General features: G+C 38.1%; 1 protein-coding gene across 13 annotated transcripts in view; it reads right to left on the reverse strand.

The window, feature by feature from the left end:
* LOC111155563 (par-3 family cell polarity regulator) overlaps positions 1–27,678 on the reverse strand; it is a 687,032-nt gene that overhangs the window by 203,115 nt on the left and 456,239 nt on the right. For 6 of the 13 annotated variants that reach the window (XM_022515789.1, XM_022515788.1, XM_022515787.1 and 3 more), the window contains 4 exons: positions 23,901–24,052; positions 22,795–22,839; positions 17,673–17,900; positions 4,023–4,254 (listed from right to left, as the gene is read on the reverse strand). In XM_022515789.1, coding sequence (XP_022371497.1) covers positions 4,023–4,254; positions 17,673–17,900; positions 22,795–22,839; positions 23,901–24,052 — 657 coding nt within the window. The remainder of the gene's footprint in view (positions 1–4,022; positions 4,255–17,672; positions 17,901–22,794; positions 22,840–23,900; positions 24,053–27,678) is intronic. The other 7 variants (XM_022515794.1, XM_022515792.1, XM_022515793.1 and 4 more) reach the window with 4 other exon arrangements.

Genomic DNA, 27,678 nt, shown 5'->3' on the forward strand with positions numbered 1-27,678 from the left:
ACTTTGCACAAAGAATGATTACATTTACAAGTCATGTTTACCTATTTAGCAAGCGCATTCTGGTTTCTTAGCTACAAAGCCATTTTAATTAAGGCAATAGGAGTTCCTTATGTGCAAAAGAAAATGTAGTATATACAATGAGAAATTCATACAAACATGAAACACTTTACATTTGTTATTTGATTTCTTATAGATTTGAATTTGTGATTTAAAACTTGCATTAAGACAGCTTTTGCACTTCATATACTCCATAATTTATAAACAGAGAAGTGATTCATAGGACTCAACGCAATCTCTCCTAGAGCTGTTTATCAATAATTAAATCATCTTTGTGACTACCATTCAATGTGTGAAACAGAAAACCATGTCCTCTGACTATACCAATAAATAAAAATACTTATGCAAGGTGCCATGGTTTCCTCTGGTGCCCTTTTAAAAACAGGGTCGGGGGCACCTGGGTGACTCAGTGGGTTAAAGCCTCTGCCTTCGGCTCAGGTCATGATCCCAAGGTCCTGGGATTGAGACCCGCATCAGGCTCTCCGCTCCTTGGGGAGCCTGCTTTCTCCTCTCTCTCTCTGCCTGCCTCTCTGCCTACTTGTGATCTCTGTCTGTCAAATAAATAAATAAAATCTTTAAAAACAAAATAAAACAAAAAACAGGGTCCGTATGTTTGGCCCTCTTCAAACTGAAACCCAAATCACAATCTATAGGGGTAGGAAGAGAGTGTATGTGTTTTGTGGGGAGCTGGGGAGGGAGATGGTGGAAGGGAGAGCTTGTGAGCCTGTTTTTAAAGGAAAACTTATTATTACCTCCTTGAGTGACTAAATAGAAAAAGCTCATGTGCCCAGAAAGCTAGACCAATATCTAATGCCCCGACCCTTAGCTTTATCTTTCTGTTACCTGAAACAAAACACAGAAACAAAATCATAAAAACACACGCACAAATGCACACGCTTGCACACAGACACACACACATCCTTGGTTCGTACTTCAGGTCTCCATTGGGCAGCCTCATTCGAACTCCTTACAAACTGATCTAAGAATGTATATGCACATACACATTTTGATTAAGCTATTTAAAAGCAACACTGCTAAGGAAATCCCATGTTCTTCTCCATAAGAGCACAAATAGAAGGGAAGAGATGAATTTTAAAATCGGACTATATTCCCTACATTATTTAAAAAAAAAAAAAAATACAAAAGAAGCAACCTGAGACTGGACTGGTCTCAAACAGTGAGATTCAGAATGAGAGGTAGTTACGAAATGTTTTGAAAAATCTAACAACACTTTAATAAGAGTCTTCTCCAATATGAAGAACATAAAATAATGGTGTGAAGGAAGGATTAAGAGCCAAGAGTCAATCAGACAAAAAGCGTATTTTATGTTTAATAAATTATTCTCAGATCGTTTTCAAGGAGAAGTGCTTGGTAAGCTTCGACCATTTCCCAAAGGGCAGAGCCAGGGGTCTGCACCCAGATGGAAGACAGCCACACTCAAGAAAACTAGACAAGATACCGAGACTCTGCTGAAGAGAGATTTACATTCTTCACTTGGTGACATGTTGTTCTTCCTAGGGGAAGCAGCTCTGTTCTGTGGAACTCAGGCACTTCCATGGTCTAAGCTCTCCCAACACGGCTCATACTCATCCAGCAGCACATGTTTGAAAGGTAGAGCTGGCGAGAGCTGTGTTTGCCCACCCTCGTAACATGTCCGCCCACCCCTCGTAACATGTCCCCACGTGCCGATGAGAGAGGGGTAAATAACCTCAAAAGCAGAGATCATGGTAAAATACAATAAAATAATCAGGAACTGGTAAATTTTGAGTACTGTTTTTGATTTTATAAAACGGACTTAATTTTTATAATGGCCATGTTTAACAATCGTTGGGCTACATGTCTAAACATGGAGCAACCCGCTCTCAGAAGCCAACGTGGGCTAATTCTAGCAAACCACTGACGCTATATTCCCAAAAAAGTGTGAACGTCAGTGATTTTCTTTAATTATTGAGTTATTCTCAAACACTGGAGAATACAAGCTAATTTTTTAGGGGGAAAAAAAAACCCACAGAACCTTTGGCCTCTACACCTAAACATGGAAGTTAGTTTTCAAAAACACGCAGGCCTTTGAAATTAGAATTTTCACAAAGCTGGCTTTCACTAAAGGATGCAGGTATAATCTATAGAATCTGTCTAGAGAAAACATCATGTGATATTTTACAGAACTTTTAGCAACAAGGTGCTTGCTGGGTTACAATTTGGCATCCCTCTGAAACATACATGTTCCCGTGGACCCCACACTGTCCACTCTTCTGACCCCCAAAGGAACAACTCTACCATAAATCTTCTCTTATTCTGGAGCTGTAAATTACAGAAAAAAATTTATAAGGAAAATAATTCATAACATATTTTATAAAAAAACACACCAGAACGTTGCTTATTTTTTTTTTAGTCCATGAGAAGGAGAGAGCACCGTATCTGCCAGATAAAAGTTGGCCGACGAAGGGGGAAAACTAACAGCCCGTTGACTTTCAATGTGACTCCAGGAGGGCACCTGGACACAAGACTGTACTACTGGTTGAATGTGTTAAGTCTAGGGGAGATATCCTCCCATCTCGTATTCTCTAATTTAAAGAAGACAGCAGTACATAGTCCTTAAATTTTAATTGATGGGCAAAGGCCTTATGTCATGTGTAACCAAGTGCCAGCTTATGCACTGCCCATCTACATAGACAGAGAGAAAAGCCTCTGGCTAACACAGAAACTGAAATAAAGTGGACGTTAGAGCAGTTTCATCCCATAGGTGCTACTGGACACGGCATATAATGAAGAAAGGCGAAACCGACTGAAAAAAGCATTTGGGAGTATATAAACAAGAAAAACTCTAATGTCAAACTAGGCAAATCCCAATGCTCTAAAGCATCAGAGATAGAAATCCCTTCATATTTAAAGGAAAGCTAATGCCGCTAATAGACCAGGCTTTGTTTTATCTAGGTCTGTAGTATACTTCTTCTGTGCACTGGACTTATTCAGACATGTACAGAGCACATCTGTTGCATTGTGTGGCCTGTCAGCTATGCCCCGAGTCCTCAACTTTGCAGGCCTGACATATCTTTAACTCTCTGAGTTATTGAGGTCAACCTGAGGATCATAAATCAAGAAATTCCATGAAAATAAAAACTCTTGTTCATATTTTGCAATTTAAAAAAAGTTAAAAGGAAGGGATTCCTAATACAGGGTAACTACGTTTTGAAGAGTCAAGTGACTATGCTGTATGTTTTCAATTTGAAACCATGATCTTGATATGTTTAGGGGTTTAATTTATGGAACAATCGAGCAATCTTTATATTTAACATTAAATGCCTGAATATTATAAATCACCTAAGATGAACATTTATGGGAGAGTTTCAGTGCAACTTCTGAACAACTTGTCACTTTTACTGTGGAGCAATGATTTGTAAAAAACGATATGCTAAGTAATCCCGGAGTATAATTTAGGGACACAAAAACACCTGTCAGGAAACAGCCAGAGACTACATTTAATGAAATCTTTACAGACTGAAGTAATAAGTATTAAATTAATCAACACAGCTTAATTGAAGCTCTATTTGTAACATTTTTTATTAGACTTGTTATTAATGAACCTTTAAATGCTACCACTAACTTGAGCTCTATGTTAAATTTAAATAATGAACCATTGTTCACACACACAAAAGAACAAACACCGCTTTAATAGCCCTTTGTCTCCACGGGGCTTTTACTCTATGCACAGCTAACATGAAGACATGTCCTTCCTTCCTCTCACCATTATTTACATGGTTGGCAAGAAAACATCTTTAAGGCTGCTACAACGGTCTGAAATAACTCAAGTGAAATCCTTGAGAAATTACAAGTGCAACGGCGAAGACTGAAAATTAGAAAACATTTCTGGTTGAACTCAAAGATAGTGTTTTCAAGTCTGTGCTCCTGGAATTCTGGATTAAGTATGTCTAGGGATGATCTGCTCTGGGTCGGTAAAGACTTACCTGAACATGTCTCCCAAGCCCTTCAGCATTCCCTTCTTGGCCTTCATTTTGTCCTTCTCCTTGTCTCGGTCTTTCTTCTTGTCTTTGCCAGCTTTATCCTTTCTCCTATCCATCTTATCGCCTTTCTCTTGGTTTCCATTCATGTGTCTCTCCAGAGAATGTGAAGGCTGATCACTGGCTGTGGATACAGACTCTCTCCCTGATCTTGAACTTTCTTCTGTGTCTTCTTCCACTTGGAAGGGAAACAAACAGAAACAGATGAGGAATACAATGAACCAAAAGAACAAAGTGAAAGAGGCTAAAATATACACATGCGGATTTTGCTTTCCTACATTTTCTACTGTTGTTTGACCCTGCTATCAATGTGCATTGCAATGTTAATTTAGTCTTTGTTTTTTTAAGTTTTTCCTTTTTTAGTAATCTTTACACCCAACCTGGGGCTTGAACTCACGACCCTGAGATCAAGAGTCCCATGCTCCTCCGACTGAGCCTTCCAGGCACCCCTGTGCTATTTACTTTTGAGGAGAATGAGAACTGAACATGTGGTGTGGATGACTACTAAGCACATGGGTATTCCTACGTGAAGATCATGTGCCAACGGTAAGAGACAAGCATCTTCCTGGCCAGATGTTGATTCCTTCACTAGGGTAATATCCTCCTTGATACAGCTATGCATGGCTGGCGGGGATTAGTAGGCGCTTATCACACAGCGTGGATCCCTAAGGCTCCTGTGTACTGTATTTGCAAAACGCAAAGAAAACAAGCAGCCCTTCCTCTGGTGCTTCCTTTCCTCGCAGGTAAGGATAACGTAGATCTCCTCTGGCCCCTCATTAATTTGTGAGACTACACTGTTCACTAGTAAGCACACCAACACCAGCAGAAGGACTTCTTTCTTTAGGCTCCCAAATATGTCCATTTGTGATTTCTGCAGACAGAAGACTGGATCTTCACAGTCTCTGTTACTTTTCCTCATGCTGTCATTGCATAAAGCCAACATCATAAGCAAATGCTACTGTATCTTCTAATCCTAAATAATTCTGCATGTCCATCTACACCATGACAAGGAAACAAAGATGGATAAAACCACGAAAATGTGTAAATCAATAACCTCACACTCCCTTGAAGTCTGCAGATAAAAGATCTACTTAGTGATAACAATATCCTATTCTTTGAACCAACACTCAGCAAGCATATGGTCCAAGGGCACTTCAATACCTCAAACTTTTTGATTTGAAAGAATGACAAGTAACTAGAGTAGGTTTCCACCTACCAAAAGAATTGGAACAATTTCTATATTAAGTAAGAAACAATACATATACATATTAAGAGCCACTCTCATAAATCTTTTTTGAGATTGGTTGCCTAAGATTTTCTTCCAAATAGACTAAGAATTACTGGGGCTTCAGATTTTCCCTTGACTTCTGAGGTCATTTTATTCTCCTGCATCAACAAATAAAGTAGGAATCAATGTTTTTGAGCTTCTTCTAACACAGAACCAAATAGAACAGTTAAGCCTCTTCCCAATATTTCACAAAGAACTGACCTCTAAGTCAAATTAATATATCTTCAAGTGAAAGTCAGTCCTGCCTCTCCACCACCAAGGGACACTTGAGTTAGTAATACACAATATCAAAGTATAATAAGGCCAGTTAAAACAATCTCAGTATCTTAGTGTTCTGCTAGTAAACCTTCCCAAATTTGAGGAAAACATTATCAGTAATGGCATGACCACTCCAAAGTAATACAGTTTAAAAAAAATGCCAGCTACTTAGCATGATACCAAAATAAAGTGTACAATTCCTTTTGTTGACACATTTGGTTAAAAACATGAGCCAACGTATTTCTCACGCCAAGAGGTCATGCCTTCGTACAGCTCAAGAATAAAAGCACCACTGTTTCTAAATCTGGAAGGTACTTCAGGGGTCATTCAGACCAACATCTCCCATTTCTTGCTGAGGAAACAGAAAAGTTTGAAGGCAGCATACTCCCAGGCTAGGACTCTTTCTAGAATTATGTCCCATATGATTGTACTTCAGCAAGACCTTCATGCATTTCTTTCATCAACTCTGTTTGTGATTGCTCAATTCCATGCTTCACACAACACACACTGAGGTAATCTATCACCCAGTCATTATACATCTTCCCAGAAGATAATTCCAGCGGTCAGCACTGTATTTCAGAAACCTACTGTCAATCCTGTGTATTCATTTAATGCCGAGACTTGTGGCTCATATTGATGAAATCACTCAAGAAGCCAGATCAAAAATGTATACGAAACTCTAGGACTGGATAGCAACCAGTGACTTTAATGACTTAGAAAGGTGCGACCAGTGACTTAAATGCCTTTAGACAGGTCTGCCTCCCTCTGCACCTCCCTCTGATCCAACTGTGAACCCCTCCTCTGCTCCAAAGGACGTAGTAGATTTTAAAATTTTGCTTTTTTTCCTCTCATTTTTTTGTGGTCTACACGGAGCAGTGAAAGAATATCCTGGTCAGGGGTGCCTGGGTGGCCTGGGTTAAGCCTCTGCCTTCGGTTCAGGTCATGGTCCCAGGGTCTTTGGATAGAGCCCTGCATTGGGCTCTCTGCTCAGCGGGGAGCCTGCTTCCTCCTCTCTCTCTGCCTGCCTCTCTGCCTACTTGTGATGTCTCCCTGATAAATAAATAAATAAATAAATAAATAAATAAATAAATAAATAAATAAATAAAAATAATTCTTTAAAAAAAAGAAGAAGAAGAATATCCTGGTCAACTAGCCCAAAGACGTGCCAAGTATAATGTAGCCTTTTTATATGTGAGTCTCCCAGGAGAATATAAATATCGCTTTAGTGGGTCTGAAGCGCCTTGTCTGACCCTGTAAACATGCCTGTTCTCCACCAGGTCACCAACTGCTGTCTCAACCCTTTGGGGAACAGGTGTGGCCTCAACTTTGAGATAATCATGCAAATAGTTACAAAGCAATCAGAGGTTCTCGGGAACTATAAAACCTAGGTGTATTGGTCCACTCAAGATAGCAAAATGGATGCTAGCCAATCTTCTTAAATTCCCAACATGCAAGCCTCCCTTTACCCATCCTTCCATAACTCTTGGTACAAACTTTTATTACTGCACTCCCCATGTGGTATGACTACATGTCTGCCTCCCATTCTCTAAACTTCTAAAATGAGGACTGCCAGGCAGACGCAGACAGCAGAGGAAGGACTGTGGCTAAGCCTGACGCATGACTTTATCCCAACCAACCAAACTCTCCTCTAATCTCCGGGTATCCCCGTTCCTTGAGGTTCAGAACAATACCTACTTTCCTCTAACCGAGAGTGACAAAACTAGCCACACCCCAACTACAACATCCGGAAGGCTCATTGTACTTGCTTTCGCTCCCTCATCAGTTGCTGGTACCTTTTCATGTGATTATTGTTAGTGCTACACGTGTTGTCTAATGGATTTTAGAGCCCTCTCCAATATCTGAAACTATAAACAAAAAAATGAGCTCAATAAATGTAAGTGACTTAGTCTTCCACAGCAACCATTATCATAAATCATGAATGGAAGTATCAGTAGCAGTTCTGCTAGTTTTCTGCCTAATAGTTTTGGCAGAAGTACAAGGGGCATATGTCTGCTCCTGGCTCGGTAACAGAATAAAGGCAGCGCCTTCACAACTGAATATATGCTGAAGTCAGATTTGTTGCCAGTTCTTTTCATGCTCACAATAATTTTCTGGTGTATGTAATACAACTTATTTTCTAAATTGGGTGAAACAGAGAAAATTAGTATTAAATTATTTATTAACTTCGGGTTTTGTAACCTCATTTTATAAAATCAAAAATCCTAGCTCCGTTTCCTGCCCCAAGCAAGTGGACTGTTTTAAAATGATACTTGCACATTTGAGAATTCTTTATGCCTATTCTGAACATTCTAATTTAGATAATACATTATCACAGAAACTCTTCTGGGGGTGTACTGATTTAAGCAATCCCTTTGAATGCCAACTAATTAAAAATATTTAGCAATATGTGGCTTCATATGTACAAACATAAGATGTTCTTTTAAAGTATCATAGTATATATACTTTGAACTCTAAAAACATTTGATAGAAAAAAAAGGTAAGGATCTCTCACTTGACCCTGTCCCCATGCAGAATTATGGTGGTTATCAAAAGCTTAAATAAATGGGTTACAGATGTATATGTAAATATGTATATTCAAGGTCACTGATAATACTAGTCAGATTATTTTTTAAAGTTTTATAACCAATCTTTGTACACTTAATACCACCTTTATAATAAGGTACATAAAATACTTTTATTCCCTCAAACTTAAAAAAAAATACAAAAAAATTCACATAAACAATTTTTCAAGTAAGAAAAGTACTGGCAATATATTAGCAGTAAATGGTTTGATCGATTGTGTTCCCGACATAAATTACAATGCAAGAACTAATCATAAACTTACACTTAGATGATCTATTTAAATGCTATGTTTTACATTTTTTCTCCTAAATTCTGCTCATCTTGACACATTATTTGATTTCCTTTTGCAGATAGCCTACACAAAGAAAGATGATTACCTCCTTCCAAACAAATAGAAATTTCTATTTTTGACTAACACTTCTGCCTATTTTAACCTGCTCTATGCACTGAACTTTCCCACAGGATTACCTAGGAAGGCAGATACTTTTAAGTTTCTCTTTCTGAAGAAGGTTTAATGTGAAGCTGCTCATTTCTTTTTAATGCAGCACCGTCATTCTGCAATTAAAACATACCTAATTACCATGTTTTCAACAGATGCAAATGCAGCTCAATTAAAATTCTAGTCCATGCTACAAATTAAGCTACTTAATTCTGCAAGGTATCATGTTAGGACTGGGTCACCAAGAAGTTCAGAAAAGATTGGGCACTTATATGTTAATGATTATGGAGGAAATGACGTTAGGTTTCAACTGAAAAAGTTCTGCAGCTCCTGACATAAATACTTCTATCTAGTTATCACAAACATTTTCCAATCAAAAATGGACTCTAAACCACATGGACCTGAGATTATTTTCTTCCCCATTTTTACTGTTGATACTGTTAATGATTTCTGTTGGTTGCTTATCCACAATCCATTTTCCCCTTTCTTCTTCTTAATGGGACTCTGACCGTGTTCAGGAATGCAGTCTAACTCCAACACATTAATTCAGCATTAGACCAACCTATGGGTGCCTGCCCCTCGAATTACTATTTCCAGTGTTACTAGTCTGAAAATGGCCCCATCAACCTGCATAGAAACACTCCATGCTTGGGGAAATAGCTCACTCACTCCCCTCTGTTGGGTATGGACAAGAAAGCAGGCCTCTGAGGTCTGTGATTACCTTTTGGATAAGCTGAATTGCGGATAATGGAGCCGAAAGGGCAGGAAGATGGGGGATCTTTGGTAACCCTGCTGGGCTATGAACCCAATGGTCTCTGAAGCTGCCCAACTCCAGAGCTCAGCTACAAAAAACAGTGCATTTCCTTATGGTTCTAGTTGCTCTGAGTTGGATTTTCTATTAAATGCAGCTGAAAGCATCCTAATAGGTACATTGTGTAAATCAAACTTTAGAGTAGCTATGGAAGATACACAGTCTATCCCAAGTGTAAGAGTTAGCAGTTAAATGTAATTCTGGGTAGTGGTGACAACTTTGCTAGAATTAAATGATTTGTTCAGTCTGGCTACTAGAGTTAAATGAATTGTTCAGTAGGTATAAAGAGGGAAACACAAAATGAGAATGATAATATTACTTCTTAATCACCAGTAAACAAGTCCTTTCCTTTGAGGGCACAGCTCAAAGAATCATCATTATTTCTTGAGTGAATAACAGAATGAACAAATAGTCAATCACATGGAAAACTATCATTTACTGTTTCCTACTTATGAAGGACTACCCTAGGTATCAGAAATACCTAATGAGGGAACCACACATTCTTGAGTAATTTACAATTTATTTTAAAAGACAAAAAATTAAATGGAGTAATTGTACAGAGGATGACTAAGTCTTTGGAATTTATCTTCTTAAAACTTAAAATGAGTAAGTTCAAACGAGACATGAGTAATTGGAAAATTTCACTAGACTTAGCAAATCCACTGACCCCTACCAATTTCTACTGATTAATCTTAGGTTAAAAAAAAAAAAAAAGTGATAAAAATTAATGAAGACTAGACTCCTGGGCACTGCAAAGTCCTATGCAGGATTCAAGAACTTTGGGGATATAAATATTCTTTTTGTTTCTTATTTTAGTAGAATATTTTGACTTTGAAAAGGAAGAAAGATGTGGAAAATGAACAGCTAGTGATACAGATGGTGTCGAATAACAGGATCTGCTTTTCTGGACTCTGACTTTTAACATTAGAATGATGAGCTCTTGGCAATGGAAAATTTAGCTTTTTCAAAATGCTAAAAAAAAAAAAAAAATTACAAAGCTGCCACCAAACGTGAAACATGAAGAATTAAGAAGCTTTTACCCTAAAATGTGAGGTGAGAATAATAACTGATATGATGAAGAACCAAGAGTCTGACTATGAAAAGAAAGACAGGAAGATTTCATGTGACATTTGCCATGTGCTGTCACAGAAGTGGTTTCAGCAACTGGAGGACAGGTCAAGTAGATGATTCCAGAAACACTCTAAAGTATATTTAGTTCATTTAAAAAAACCAACAACTATAACTGTTTATGTTGAAGGTGGACAAAAACAATTAAGATCACTCTTCCAAAGAACTGAAGACTTATTACCAAAACTCATTTTTTTGTTTCAACTTTATATTCTAGCGTCGCCCCAAATTAAACAGGTAAAATGTTCCTGAAGATACTGGTAGAATGTCATCTCCATTATCCTTCCCTTCCCAAGAGAATGCTACAGAACAAGTAAGTACAATGAGGGTCATACCCTCAATTTTCTGAACACTTGCATTTTAACTTTCGGCATCTAATTGATTTTTACATTCAAATGATGGTCTACAATGGATATTACTTCCATTGTAATTCCACTACTTACATTGTATTCCATGGGGACAATGTAGTGAAGGTGAAAGTGTTCCTTTCAAGAGACAGAATGGATTGGTTACACAACCAAAATGGTGGCACTCATCACTCTACTGGTGGAACTTCACTAAAAATTTTACTTTTAATCATGGAATGAGCTTGGTGTTGAATCTATGTTCTAACACTACACAGAATATGATTTATAGTGTCAAGGAAAGAGATTCCAGGTCACTGTTCTGGCTCTTTTAAGTGAAAAAAATATACAAAAACAAAAATAACAACACAACCATGTCAAATGTGATAAAGTAGTGAATGGCTAGCAATGCTCTATTTTGCTATTTATTGAGAAATCAAAATCACTATCCCCCAAAAGCCAGTGTTCTAAACTATCAAGCCAGTCCATACTGGGGACTCAACAAAATCTTCTTGATGTTAAAAAAAAAAAAATGCTTTATACTATAAAGTCTCAGATACATTCTATATAATCAGTTAGGGCTTGAGAAAGTCAAGGAAAGACTAGAGTGCTTGGGAAGAAGTTTCCTGAAGAAGGCAGATAGTCTAATGTACCATGAGAGGGTAGGGTTGAGGGGGAGGAATAAGATACAGCTCATGGAGATTACATGCTCCAGGCAAGAATGAGCTGGGAGGCTTGAAGGACTCTGAGAATAAGAATGTGATTACAGAGTTTTCTAGAGACAGCAGGATCAGTTAGGAGATCCTAACTATAACTTTAGATATTAAATAATGAGGATTTGGGCTAGATTGAACAGAAGGAGTGAAATTAGTAGATTTCATGGGGAAAAATTAAGAAAGCTTGGTAATGGAGTGATTACACAGTACGACGATGATTCAAAGTTTCAGAGCCTGGAATTGCTAATGAGAAAAAATCACATCATCATCATCCATCTTTACGTGTGAGATGCTAAGCATGTAAACGCAGTTTCTTCCTTTTCTTTGGCACTGCCAAGCATCATTACTCAACCTGGATTATCGCATTACTAACGTATAACTGATTTTCTTGCCACCAGTACTGCTCACTTACCATGACATCCCTGATAACCATCCTCTGTCCTACCACCCCAGCAATCACACTTACTCGAAATTCTTCAATGGTTCTTTAAGGCCCTTCGTATAAAACAGAAATAATTTAAACAAGGTTGTCTGTGATTTGTCTTCTACTCTCATCTTAAACCGTATTCCTCATTACGCTGTCACCTACACTACACACATCAACCTTAATCAATCTATGGCAACCCAGAGAAGGTCCACACTCTTTCTGATGCACATGCTGCCTACATGCCCAGGTGAAGACCACTCGGGCAACACCACTCATCTCCACCAAGACCTCTTCTGGGGAGGCTTGTCCTCGCTACCTCCCCTTCTGCTCTAAGTCCACAGAGGCTAAGTGGGTACCCTGACCTTTGGTGCCATGATAACCCGTGCACTACAATGGCCCTTAACCACATTGCTTCTTAAGGATCGGTTTATCTAGTGGGTTGAACCACTTCCTGGCTCCCAGGAACTTACAGCGTAAATATCAGATTTTAGGAGCCACGACTCATGAACACACACTCACATACTTTAAAGTAGTTTTAGTGTAGAGGCTTTCCCATTTGGAAGTTTAGTATTCTAGAAAAATCACAGGACTATGAATCAGAAAGTATGCATTCAGCATGATTCAGTTTTTCCCAAGTGTGCTCTTGGTCAACTATTTAAACACTTCTTTCTTATCAAAAAGTGGTTAAAATGAGGATTCTATAATTCAAACACTTCAGATGTGACTTTTCATTGTACTTTTAGCTTACTTAAGTTAATATTCACCCACAAAAAGAAGTGGGACGAATACCTCGGGCTACTTCACAGGCTTACACCCATATTGCATGCGAAAACTTCCTAAAATTAATCAAAGCTCCTTTTCTTAAACTGCAGGTGATATTTAAGTATTCAAGTTGGCTTAAAAGCACAGGACAGGCTATTCCTACAATTCTGGAACAAAAATTTCTATAGCTCAACATCCAACTATCGATATTAATCAACTACATAATCTTTCAGAAGTACTTCTGACTTTGAAACCCATGTCCTGCATTATCACAGCAGATTTTCTATAATCTAATGGGTTTTGCTTAGATAAAATTAGACCTAGTTTGCATATTTTGCTGGAATACGTAGTGCTGAAAGTGCCTACAAGTGTGCAGAATACCGACCACAGAAAATCTGAGCTATCAACTGCAATATGCTGTTTTATAACTAGTAAACCAAAAAAACTACCCAGGGATCTCTCATATGAGCTGACTGACTACTATAAATTTACCTTCTTCAAATCTCATAGGGTTAACCTAAGTTATGTATATTTTATAGAGCTATGTCTTTTCTCTGATAAGAGGCTACAAGAAAAGTGGGCAAGCCACTCAAAAGCAACTTGTCTCTGTTTTCAAGGCACACAGTTTTCACACCTAAAACTGTAAACTAGATCTTAAAATCCACAGGTACAATTAATAAGAGTGTATTTGGTTTCATTATGTTTCACCTCCTGACCCCAACAAAAAGCAGTTTCTGTATTGATAGGAAGACTTACAATTTTAAACAGAAAAGAAGTAATAAATGGGGCCATATATTTTTCAAGAAGAAAACAAAGCAATGTTGTTGCACGTAGCAACAGAAACTGATTTGTTCTGGTAGAGGTAGAAGCCACGTGCTGAGAGCCAAGCAGGGTATGTAATTTGCATAGAAGAGGGAGCAGATTGTCGATGCCCCGACCTGTCAAGCCCAGGTAGGGCCTCGGAGATAATGGGTCCCAGAATACAAAGCTCCATCTTGATCCAGACAGACACACACAACATGGAGAGGCCAGATGGATTAAATGAGAGACAAAAACGCTGGCTTCTGCCATCTCCACAGGAAGAACGTAAGTGTTACAGAAGATGACAGATACCAGATACCACATGGAGCCCGCCCCGGTCTCTTGGCCCCCATTGTTGTGCCCATGCCATGATTTCGACACCGCGGAGAAGAGGCAAGCCTGTTCGGAGCCATGAAATACAGTCACCAGGGAGATGCTCGGCTCGACTGACAAGAGCAATCAAGCGAGCCTACGCCTCAGCATCTTACTTGCAGGGCTCAGGCGGGAGGAGGAAACAGGGACAGGAGCAGCACTGGGGCTGTCTGTCCGGGTCCCCTGCCTCGGCTCACGGCCTCACGGCCTTCCAACGACAGCCCGCCCTCCGTGCCCACACGTCTGGGGCGTACTGGTTGGGGAACAAAAGGACTGTCTGCTAGGACAGTGCTCCTCCCTTCAGAGCCACGTTCAACAGCGAAAGGGCATTTTCCCTGCCACCGGCAGCTGTGAGGGCGTCAGGCCACAGAACAGGAAAGCACGGTCTGCTGGAGACCCCCAGAGCACAGACAGGGGCAGGAGAGAAATGTGCCTGCCACAAGGGACAGTGCCCTGGGAGGCAGGGATGCGGCATACAACCAGAAACAAGCACGCGGATGCTGGGAAGCCACGGTGACAGCACGTGTGTGGACCAGGCCGTGAGAATCCAGAAGCCAGACTCTGAAAAGCATGCTGTTTAGGAAACCAAAGGAAGAGTGGAATGAGCTGGACCTTCCTCGTTGCTGGAGCCACAGAACACCTTTTTGTGTCTAGTCCTACGTGAAGGGGACAGTCTAATGTTCAACGGCAGTAACACTGGTCCCGAGGGGCTTTTTTTTTTTTTAAGACTTTGCTCAGGCACCAGAGGTCTGGTGCGTGCAGGTTCCAGTACAAAGAGGGATGGCAACGTGACATCACCATCCCCCTCTTCCCACAGAGTGAAAGTCTCTGCCCCGCTTCTCTCTCGCAGAGACGCAGGGACGCAGAGGGACTAGTTAAACAGAAGCTCACTCATTGATAGAATGAATGTTCACCGAATCCCGTGATCGGCCTGGCCCCATGCTTGGTTAGGCAGGACTAAACCAGACATGGTGGTGTTTCCCTTCGTGGGCCCTACAGAAGGTCAGAGAGCTTTGCAGGCAGGACTGAGGCAGGTAAGTGAATAGGTACACAGAATCATGGAATAGCCAAGCTACAGAGGACCTCAGAAACCATCTAAACCAGAGCTTTTCAGGAATTTTCTAAAGAACTGCAAACTACCCTTTACTAAAATTAAAACTTACAGACAACCACAATGTATTAAAAGTAACTTAAAAAAAAAAAAAAAACCTCAAGGGCCAAGGCAACAGAGGTCGTGACAGCAGAGTCCCGGCCACTCAGCCTTCCCCTGACTTCTGGACTCCCCCCAAACCCCTTGAGGCTCCCCTCCTGACCAGAGGTCACAATACACAACTTTGAGAATCAGTGATCCAGTTGTCCCAATCTTCAGTTCCACAACGAGGAACTTAAAGCTCAAAGGTTTTAGGTAGCTTGACCAGAATCCCAAATTCATCAGAAGGTTGTGGACTAGGACACAAGTCGCCTGAATCCCAGCTCAGTGCCCACTCCACTCCACTAATGCCGCCTCAACGACTCGGATTGCGGAAGTCTGAAATGTACAATATCTGTTTTCCTCTCTCTCTCTTTTTTTTCTTTTGTATCCTGAGTTCAACAGACTGCTCTGGGAGGAAAAAAAAAATGATAAAATCAGGACTTTTGGACAACATAGCGTTCTGTGGCTACAGATGCACGTCACAGGTCTTTCCCCATCTCTCGTCCAGAACGTCCCCTTTGGTTTACAAAATGTAACTTGTCTATTTGCTTGTCTTTGTCTCAATGGCAGCTGAATGAAAAAGTTTTAACATAATGTACTTAAACCAGTTATTTCAAATTATAAAAGGAAACTGAGTTGACATAGGGACAAATTTAGTTGTCTATCCACACGGCTGAGAAACTCGGAAAGCTGTCCCTATCAGAATCAAACACGTGCCTTGTACTGATATATATTCCATCCCCTGATGCATTTGAAATGAGTGTTATAGATGAGAAAATTACATTTTATGAGTGAATTTAAATAACATTTTAACCAGAACAAGAAAAAAATTCAAAAGCATCAGAAACTGTAGAAGCTTAAAAAAGAACTAAGAGCGAGGGGCCAAAGTACCATACGTCTCATTAAATACAGACCCAGGACAGGCAGAAGCATGATGCTACCACAGTAGGGCTGCATGAGAGATACTGCTTAGGCTGGAGAGGAACCACTGATAGAGCAGGAAAAAACTCAAAGAAGGCTGAAAGCGCGTATGACTCAGGATCTTGGAGCCCAGGCTTGGCAGCAAAAATAGGAAATATGTTCTTCATCTGGCAAGAAGAGGTTGCATACATTTGAAATCACTGGCTGGAGAGAGTGAAAAGGCTCCATCCAGCTTTAGATGGAGAGGGAGGGAAAGGGGCAGAAAGGCGGGGGTGGGGTAGAGCAGTGCCCTCCCGAAGTTTCGCTTGCTACGTGATGACAGTGGTATTAGCCTTCCCAAAACCAGTGTATGTGAGACAGGCAAAAACTGTATGATTTCGCTTTCAGTCCTCACAGAATGTGATTTTTATCTAAAGCTTTTCTTCCCCACTGCAATTTTCCTTAGGTATTTGTGACAGAAGCGGTTCACCCAAAAGTTAAATTGCAAGTAAATTACAATCCACTTCAATTATCTCTGGTCTCTGCCTGGACTTTGAGCAGTAGTGTCTCTAACAAAAGTTAGATGCATAGGGTTATGTTTGAACTTCTGAGTCCAATAGAATTATAAAAGTATAAAGCAGTAATTATGAACAACAGAAGCTAACCAACAGTTTTTACTATTAGGACTCTTAAATCCTTTTTCTTTTAAGTAAATATACTAAGGTTGTTTTCTGATTTTTAAAACCAATGGAATGGTTATTTTTATGCCATGACTGTTTAACTATAAAGATAGTTCTCTGTAACATCTGAACATACTTATAAATAATACTTTTTTCTCAATATTCTATGGAAAACATGCTCACCCAAAATAACCTTTAGCTTTCAATAATCTTAGCTTAAAATATTTTGCAATTTTGAAATACACACATCTACAAATATGCCAGCTCAGATCAAGGAAAGCAAGAGTAATTCATAAAAATAAAACTACGGTTTCAAAAGCATAGATTATTACATATATTCACTGGAGATACTGCACTATAGCGGCGGTTTTCAAACATTTTGGTCTCAGGATAACTTTAAATTCCTAAAAATTATTAAGGACTCAAAATAATTTTTTACATGGATTACCTCTATCATTATTTACTGAATTGAAACTAGAAGACCTAAAAATATTAATTACTTTATAAAAAACAAAATTTATATTAACAAATTGTTTTTATAAAACGATCATTGTTTTTTCAAAAAAACAGTGAGTGCAAACCATGGCACTGTTTTACATTTTAGCAAATCTCTTTACTATCTGGCTAAAAAGACTGATTCTTCTAACTGTTTTGCTTTCAATCTACTGCAGTATCAAATGACTTGTTGTCTCTAGAAAACCCAACAACTGTGTCCTCATGAGAAAACAAGGGTACAAAGATAATAAATGACATCTTATTATTATGAAAAGTTTGGACCTCACTGGTCCCTCTGAAGGATAACGGGAACCCCTAGGGTTCCTTGGAGCATACTTTAAGAACTGCTACTCTACTAAGCTGTCTGTAATTGCTATTCTTTCAGACATTATAAACTTACACGTCTCCATGCCTTCATCATCATCATCTACCACAGGTTTATCATAGGACTTGTCGATGGCAGCTCTGAAGCTCTCATTGCATCCCCTTCCTCTGATTATCCGCGGCCGTGGGCGGTGGAAAGGAATATCCCCATTCAAAGTCACTTCAGCGACCGCCGTCTGCAGACTCTCTAATGAGCTTGACTTCTTCAGACCCAGGGAAGGGCCTACATCTCTACTGGGGGAACCTTGGAGATTTACAAAAATGAAATGTTAGTTAGAATTAGTGGTGAAAATTATATACCTGAATATCTAGGGACTGTGGAAAACATCAGGGACATAAATTATTCACTCACTGAGTTCTAAAGTGTGGATGGAAATGTTATAAAAATAAAGTCATAGTAACTAATTTTAATTTTTTCCAAATATATTTTAAATTTAGTCTACTTTCTCTATTTTCATTAGTCTCCATTTTTAGCCCAAGAGAGCTAAAATCATTTGTTGGTCAAATCATTTGCTCCAAGTATGTAAATAATCTAAAAGAGCTAGAATAACCCAGAAGCTCACTTGAAAAGTAGGGATGATGAGAAGGCTAGGATAAGCAACCAAACGTAAGCTTTGTAACTTAACTGAAATCATTTATTGACAGCTCAAAATTATTTACAGCAGAATTTAAACTTTCATCTCAATGAGTTCCACGAATTCTCTTCCTCATTATACCGCGGCTTCACACAGCTCAGTCAGTAAAACGAGCACAAAAGACTACTCGTCACCCAGTCAATTAGGGCACCCTGGCACCAGGCAGAAACCCGATTCTGGGAAATATTAATGTTCTCAGGAAAGAGCAATGCAAGATCTGAATAGAAACAAATTACATAAGGGCTCTCACTAGGGAGCCGTAAAGGAGGAGAGACTCAGGAGCTGAACATGAGGACGTGTGTCTCCAGGCTCGGGAGTAATAATAGCTTCTCGAGGAACAATTGAGGAACAGGAGGAAGAAAACTTAACAATTAACGAAGAAAATTTCAGTAAGATGGCAAGGGAGAATTGGGAGAATGAACGATGGGGCTGTTTCTGGAGGATATAGGGCAGGGGGCCCGGAGAGAGTACCAGTAGCACCAAGCTTTAGAAGGCAATCAAGATGGATTTCTTTGAGCAAGGAAGACAGCCTCATCCATCACTGCCTGACCTGGCACTCAGAGGCAGATGAAGTCTGCCTCGCCATGACTAAAATACCAGCTTTGGACCACCACTGGTCAGCGCAGGTTTCACAACTAGCTCGTCACTTACGCTGTTAAAAAGACAGGTACAAAAAAATGGGAAGGTAGAAGAGAGCAGGTCGTTTATCTGTACATGGGGTCACCAGCTCACGTGTTAATCAATAATTAAGGCAGAGCCTTGATATGGTATCACCTAAAAGGCAAATAATTATGACACGGGCTTTGCATGGCTCAGGGTAGAAAACAGAATAAAAGTTAAACTGAAAGCCAAAACAAGAATTATCTTTTTAAGATCCATTTACATTACATCTTCCACCTTATTTTCACAATGGGGTAGCAGTTTTTAAGTTAGAATAAATATGTCAAAAATGTAACACAGGCAGAAAGGCAGACAGATGATTCTAATGAAGAAATAACAGTCTCTCAATTATTGTGCTTGGGAGAAAAAGATGATTTATTGAACTTTCTCAGTGCAGGATTGTATATATTTGATTATTTTATAACAAAAATTCCCATGAAATGTTTCTTTCTAGGATGATCAATCTTACTTTTTCTCTTGATAGCACTATAATTTTTGACAAGTTCATGTTCCAAATACTCATAAAAGTCATGTCACAGGAAGGAAAATGAATTTTGTTTTAGAACTAAACAAAGAGTAAGAAATCGAGGAGTCAAAGAGAATAGGAGAAGAGCACTCGTAGGCAGGGACATTTACTTTATATTTCCTAGAATTAGCACAGGGGAAACCTTTTTCTGAATAACTCATGCGTATCAATTTTCATAACCTACCAGCTACATCTGAGTTCTGTAGTCACTTATCAGGCAAATATTTGGCACTTTTTGGGGAGCATAAAGGACCTGTGTGTGTGTGTGTGTGTGTGTGTGTGTGTGTGTATTCATATCTATCTATATTTCTCCAATAAAGATTTCATGCTTCCAGTAAAGATTTTCATAAAAACATCACTCAGGTATATTAAGTTTTTCTTTATGAAAAGTTAGCTGAGATTTGACTTAATATACTCACAGCACTAAACATTTTAATAATGAAATCTAGAAAGAGCATGAATATTAAAATAGGTATATATCTATATATACATGCATATATTTATATACATATATAAGAATATATATGTATATATTAAAATACATAAACAAAGGCAAATCTGGTGGAAAAAACAATGATGAAAATATAAATAAGCAATAGACATTTTGTAAGAATAATTTAAGGCTTACCTACCTATTCTTCTTTCTGAAATTGTAACACTGCAGTATGTAACATTCTGGCCATGGTATTATGTATATAGGAAATTAATGAATAATTACCTCTATATTTAGGTATGGTCGAAAATTCTTACAGTAAAAGGTTGTACAAAAAGTCAAAATTTGTAATTTGTGAATCTATAAGAGGGATCAGCCAACCATGGGCCTAATCTGGAACGTCCATTCTATTCCATGGCTGCTCTCATGCTACATCAGAATGAAGTAATTGTTTCAGGGACTGTTTGGTCTATAAGGCCCACATTATTTACTATCTGGTCCTTTACAGAAAGAGACTTCTAATTTGTAACATGGCTATGATACATTTAAGTATGACATTTGTCAAAGAAACTGTTAACAAAGATTTTGTTAAGTAACAATGCTAAGATTCCTGAGTGATGGTTATTGAGAACCCCGACATGATACACTTAGCATTTCCTAGGGTTGAAAATTAAAAACGCCTTTCTCTATATAAAGTATGGGCAAAAATTTGTCTTATTTACACACACAAGCACACACAAATCAACATCTTTTAATTTTAAAATAATATTCTAAAGCTCTTTATAAGTCAGCTCATTAGGATACTTTGCTTATTTTTTATATCCAAAGATTAAACTGTTAGAAACACAATTCTCCTCTTATTCTCTCTTTTCATTCACAAAGAAAATTTACCCCCAAATATCAAAAAAGAACTTTAAATCTGAAATAAAGGGGAAAATCATAATCATACTGTTTTCCCTAGGCCTATTTTTCTACTACTTACTAATACCTCTCTTGCTGAAAAAAAGTAGAGGATGTCTATTGCAAGGGCAAAGGGAAATGGAATTCAATTTTCATTATGAAAGGCTTATGGCTAGACAGATGATCTGTGCTGAAATGCCGCTGTGGCTCTACCAAAAACCTTTGGATTGAACTGTAAAATCATGATCATCTTAGCAATTCAAGCGAACTGAAGAAAGAAAAATAACTGAAAATCTGCTCACTGTCCAATATTTCAGGGTGGAAAGGATCTACTTTAGACATTTTATTCATATAGATTTAAAACCAACAGACCAAAAAATAGGTACTGTGATGTCTATGTAATAATTTTGTGGCCCAAGGTTTTCTAGTTTACTTTGGTAGGATGGATGGCACATAGTGGGGAAAATAAAAGAAAAAAGGAAAAAGCTTTTATCTAGCTTAATCCAAATTAATCCAACATTTTAAACCACAATAAAAACACAAAATTGAATTAGATTGAATTAGATTATAAAATCTGCCTCCTCTCCATGAAAGTTATTTTATGTGTCCAATTAAACTCTGGATATCATCATTTTTTTAATTGCACTAATGCTCTTTTCCTTTTAGTAAAAGTGAGTTGGTCAAATTAAATATTTTCCTGACTTTACCTGACTGGCATAGTATATGAAGTCATGTTCTTTAACCTGAGAAGTTCGAGTTGGTTTTTATGAACATTATCTTGGATAGGGCTTACTTCTTTAAAAGTAATGAATACTGTTAACTCTAAAACTAATTACTAATTTACATATATGAACTATCAAATAGTTTCTCTTTACCCTGTTCCAGAATTTCAGTGAATTTCATGTTTGATCAGAGAAATAACTACATAATAATGGCTGAAGCTATAGTTAATTGCCTTCCACTACAGTTAATCTTATGATTTATTGGATGTAATTTTTAGAATCTATCTTTTACTCTACAGAATGTAAAAACTCCAACCTTGTCCACAATAATCTTTACATATGTATATGGATACACATTTTTCAAGCAGGCTAAAACTAATTACTACTGCAGGTTAAAAAGGTGAATTGAAGCTAATTAGTGCTAAGTGATGTGAGTACTTCATACTGGATCTAGAATAATTAAAACACTATTCCAAACTTATAATAATAAATCATAAATGCATATAAGGCACATTACTTTAATTACATGTGAAGACTTTCCTGTGATTATTTTCATAAAATAACATAAAAATAAATTCTAATACAATGAAAAACCCAGTTCAATATAATCTGATTATTGATGCTACATAATGATCTAGACAGCATTTTAGAAACAAGTCCTAATGAGTTAAAAAAAAAAAAAAAAAAAGAAAATTTTAGAATAGGTTCACAAAGTCAAGTCAAGAAAAGGAGCTGAGTGCATTGTATAGTCTAACTCAATGTCAGACAACTATGAGCTAATTCTTGCACCTGAAGAAGAACTAAGGTTTTCTGAGCAACTAAAGACAGCATTACTGGACACTGTCCAGCAGTGAAAAATATTTATATTTATGCTACTATCCTTCAAATCAAAATCACCACTTTGAGGATCATGACATCAAGCTAGTCATCTAATAAATGACTTAGATACTTAAGAGTCGATTAGAAGAGATCCTGTTCTCAGGACTTTGATTTTTATTTAATCGCGACAGAACATTTCTACACAAATACTATTAAAATCTAGGTTGTTTTAGCACTTTTGAAACACTAAATTATATTTGCTCTTAGTATTCCTTCTAACGGAAAATTTTTCTTTTCTTGTACAATTTGATTTCCTACAATGAAAACATCCATGCAAGTCTGGAATATTTATGTTTACACGCAATATGATTGGCAGCTCTATAATTATGATCAGCTCCTTGGACCACAGTTTCTATGGCAACAGTCTCACTGTCCATTCTTACCTGCTTTCTGGTCATCCACTGTATTGAGTTTAGTCTCGTCAGCTACTGTTAAAAGGTAAATGTATACTGGTTAGCACAGTTAGTCCCCACAGCCCAACATGCTTTAACCGTTCCCGGATCTTTTCAGTTAGGTGATCATTCTTAGGTAATATTTCATGCAAATAATATGAAACATCAAGCAAACATTCATAATCAAAAAAAGGGGGGGGAAGCAGTGTCTCCATGCAAAATGCCAGTCATTTCATTTCACAGACACGTGTGTTATTTATAAGTTAGCATATCATAATTAGCCAAGGCAATGCATCGCCAAATTTTTCTTTTATGCATGTGATAAATTAATGCTTTTAGTCTTGAAGTACAAACAGCCACCAGAGAACAGCATAAATAAGTTACAGTTGATTAACAAAGGTTCTGTAAATCATTTAATCGGTTTATAGATATAATTAATTATTTTACTTTTTTGTTTGTTTGCTTTTTGGTGGATTTTGATTCAAAAAGAGACACTACCTGATTGGTGTTTGATTGAACAACTACAGTTATTTTTCTCCTCCCATTTGCTTCCAAATACTTTCTACAACAAATATTCTCTCAAATTATTACTTCAATTACATGCCTTAATTATCAACACATAAGAGTTTCTATTATATAAACCTTAAAGAATAGGAGTGAAACAAAGATATCATGAAGTAACCAAATTCTACACATGGATTGAGATAATGGTTTCTCTCCAATACTTCTCCTTCTAGTTCAAGAATCCCACAGCCAACCAAATACTATTTCCAAAAATTGGTTTTAAACAACCAAGATGTTAAAACATTTCATCTTTTCAAATAAAGATGCAGGAATATAGCATGAGATGCGTGTGTTTGTTTCTTTTATCATCAGGAAACATATATGTTAACATATTGCACATTATGTAAACATGCCACTTATGAGAAATATGGTTATCTTAAACTCAGAGAAAAACTAATTTTTGCCAAATTGCCACATTTCACATTTATTTTCTCTATTGCTTAAAGTAAACAGACATGTGTTTGGGACTATCAATTTTAATCTGAAAGCATCTAAACCTTATTTAGATAAAGATTCATGGAGATTGTACTCACTACCTAAATCCATGCTTTTTGATTTTCGCGTTTTAACGAAATCCAATTGACTGGCATCTGAAAATTGCTTTGTGCGTTTTTCTGACATACTCTGGCGTCCAAATCCTTCTCGTTGAAAAGCAAGAACTGGATCAACATCTGGACTCAAAGAGCTGGTGTGAAGAGAAAAACAAACATAAAAATATTTACTAAAAATAGAGGACATCCAACTTCAGGAAAGAACATATACACTTGTGCGTAAGAAGGTATGCCCATGTGTATTCCTCAGAAATGCTGAAACTAACACAAATATAGTTCATTAAAAAAAATAAAAAAAAAAAAAAAAAAAAGCACCTCTGCCTGAATAGGAAGTGATGGGAAAATACAAAATTCTATTTACATTTAGAATAATTCTTTCTCCACATGAGTTCTCTCATCTCCTTGATTTGCTTCAGTTTCCTCACTGTTCTCCTATACATCATTATTTCTAAGTGATTAACAAAAATAAGGCAGATGGGGGTGCTGGGGTGGCTCTGGCAGTCAGGCACTCGACTCTTGGTTTGGCTCAGGTCATTGTCTCAGGGTCATGAGATCAAGCCCTGCACTGGGCTCTGCGCTCAGCAGGGAATCTACCTGTTCTTCTCCCTCTGCTCTCCAACAACCCCCCCACCCACCGCCACTGCTCACACAGGCTCTCTCCCTCTAAAGTAAATAAATAAAATAAAATCTTTTTTAAAAAAATAAGGCTGGTGTCTTTTGGACATGGGGAGGACTGGATATTTGAGGAAGACTTTCATATATGAATACAAATACTGGCCGCAAATAAGTGACTTATGAACTGCAATCAAGTAAAAATTTTAAAAAAGAGTATGGTCTTCTTTAGACATCCTTTAGATATCCTGGTCTTCTTAGATATCCTTTATCCTGTGTTTCAGAAAAGAAGGAAAAAACACTACTGTGGTATGTGGTTTCATGAGAATGTAGTTTCTCAGCAGTATTTATTCAACTGAGAAGAAACCAACTCAACACCTTTATTAGAACCTATTCTGATTAACGTGTTGTGCTGGGGACCGAAGTTAAAAAAAATAAAAACAAAACGATCTCTGTTCTCTGCACATTCCTACAAAAAAATACTACCCAGAATCACCAAGCCAATGCTATGGACGCGGAGATGGGGGAATGTTCGATATTGGAGGGAGGCGGGAATAGCGTGACTAAGCCTGGATGACGTTTGATTTTGGTGACACCAACACAGTAGTTCAAACAGACGTGGTGAAGCCCATGGCAGATCACTGGTAAAAAGACACTGCTGGAAGAGCTTTCCCAGGGGACGTGTCATGGGATGACACAAAATCAGTCCTATTTGTAAAAATCTGTGAACACTTTAAAAAAGTACTTAAGTGTTCTGAGCACCGTTTCATGCAATAAGAATGGTTGTTCTGTGCTAGGCACACTGAGTAAACACAGCGCTCTCCTGTGTTAGCACCCAGCCACCTCCCCGTTTGGCCGGTGAGGAGAAAATGCCTCCACAGCGAGCTAAACATACTAGAAGGTGAGGGGGCCGCGTCCACCCCGTCAGCTGAGTTTACGATAGCCTGCCTTATGCTTCTGATGGAAGCAAACATCTCTACCCTTTACGGCCACAGATAATTACCATCCATACTGGTAAAGCAGAGAGATCTGGTTTGGATATCCATCAAAAACGTAGCTGCAGTTTACTATGCATGAAATGATAGCTGACTTTGAGAGAAGAGCTAAAGCAAAAATTGTAAAAAGAAAGACATCAAGGGAAATGTTTCGCCCTCAGGTTAACTGACCTGAAATGTGTCGGGCCCACGTGCATTAATATGCTCAATAAACAGGAGAGCGGCCCCACCCGTCTGGCAAGGCCAGTAAGAGACTTCAAGGACATAATGTGAAAGCCCTTTGTAAACTGCAAACCGCCGTACAAAGTAAGCTATTATCACCCCACAAAGACTGTCTCAAATAATCAACTTAATACACATTATGATAACAGATATAGATAGGGGAATACAAAGGGGACTACACAATCCTTCCCAATCTGTTCCACCAAGCACAGAGTGGGGCCCCCAGGATGAGACAAGGTGGGTGCCCACAACTCCAAATTCAAGGAAGCACCCACTCTCACGGTCGTGCGAGGTCAGGGTGCACACCTGAGAGTGATTCCCTGCCTGTAGTTTGTATTCTGGGCACCCGGCTTGCCTCCCCCTTGTCCTGGTCCCGGTACTGAGAAAAGAGATGTATTCCATGGGCACTGGGAATTCAGCCCAGGGCAAGAACAACTTTATTTGGTAAAGCTCTATGTTATGTCCCAATAGACGTTCTTTTCTCTGCATTCTATATTAAATCTTTCCATCTTTAATATGCCACATTTTTTCCCATAAAATTTTGACTACATTTTTGAAACCTTTGGGGCTCCTTCACATACTACTACGCCTGCATACTGTATATGCGTGTATGTGTGTATGCATGTATTTATAGCCACAGCTTGTAGTATACACATAATTACATACTGTTTAGACATATTTCTTAAATTTATACATGCTTGAGTACTATGTTTATGTAGTAGTATTCAGATACTACTATGCTTACTATATTATGCTTATAGTTTCCACATACACCCCAACTGGAAAGTGGGGTGTATGTGAAAACTAAAGTGTAGTAGTAAAGTGAAAACTAAAAACCCATATGATAAGAACTATGATCCAATTTTGCAACAGCATACTCTAAATTATATATTTTCAGTAAGAATAATTCTTTCATCTGTTGAAAGCTGATCTCTTCAATCATTCTACTCATGAAGTACATTTTTAATAGAAATTATTGGTAAGAGCCTTTTCAAATAAATATTGTTGGTGCCAGTGTTATCTGAAAACCACATCATTGGCATATTTTTTAAACTGATCTCATATCCGTGGAATTATGTTGCCACTAAGATTAGAATCTGCTGTTTTGCCTTGTTTCTCCTTAAAAACATCACTGATGTTCCCTAAATCAATTAACGGATTGAAAAAAGTATATCCTATTCGTTAACAAAAGTTCAGCCGTTTGACGTATTCACCTTCCATGATGGCTCAGTGAACTGTAAACATACACAATTTAAAATGTCAAATGAGTTTGTGAGCTAATAAGAGTCTTAAAATAACTAAATACTCTTAAACCATGACATAATTAATTCTTCCCTATCAATATACCCATTAAACTAATTTCAGACACAATAAACAGTATACTAGAATACTTAACAAGTTTGATTGCAAAACTGACAGCTGATTCTTTAAAGAATGTAACCATATCCTGACCCCCAATGTTATTAAAATTCCAGTTATTAATCCTGTCTTATTGCCCTTTTGTTTTCATAACATTTTCATCAAGGATTAGGGAGACATTGTCAGGCTGGAAAAGCTTACATTTTCTGCTGTGATTCGGAACAGCTGCCATTCTTGTTTGGATAACCCTTCATTCATATTCCTTCCCCTGCTCCATGTCCCCCACAGCAAAATCACGCAAGTCCTCCCCATTTTATCAATGCCCTTAGGGAAATTAATGCCACAATCTATTTCTGCTAGTTCCTTATTTATTTTCACCAATACAGTGCGTTAGAAAGCCCCAAACAGATCTATTCCTATGGCCACCTTCACAATCCTCACCACCGTGGAAATTCGAAGGCTTTTGTCCCAAAGTTGAATACTGCCAATAACTAACCCTCACTTTCCCTGTTGCTGCTTTCACGCTCTGAAACAGATACAAGCTGCAGCAGTGAATGGAACAGCATCTGTGG

The sequence above is a fragment of the Enhydra lutris genome, unplaced genomic scaffold (genome assembly GCF_002288905.1).
Source record: "Enhydra lutris kenyoni isolate GAN:26980312 unplaced genomic scaffold, ASM228890v2 scaffoldscaffold42, whole genome shotgun sequence".
In the NCBI taxonomy this organism is placed as follows: Eukaryota; Metazoa; Chordata; class Mammalia; order Carnivora; family Mustelidae; genus Enhydra; species Enhydra lutris.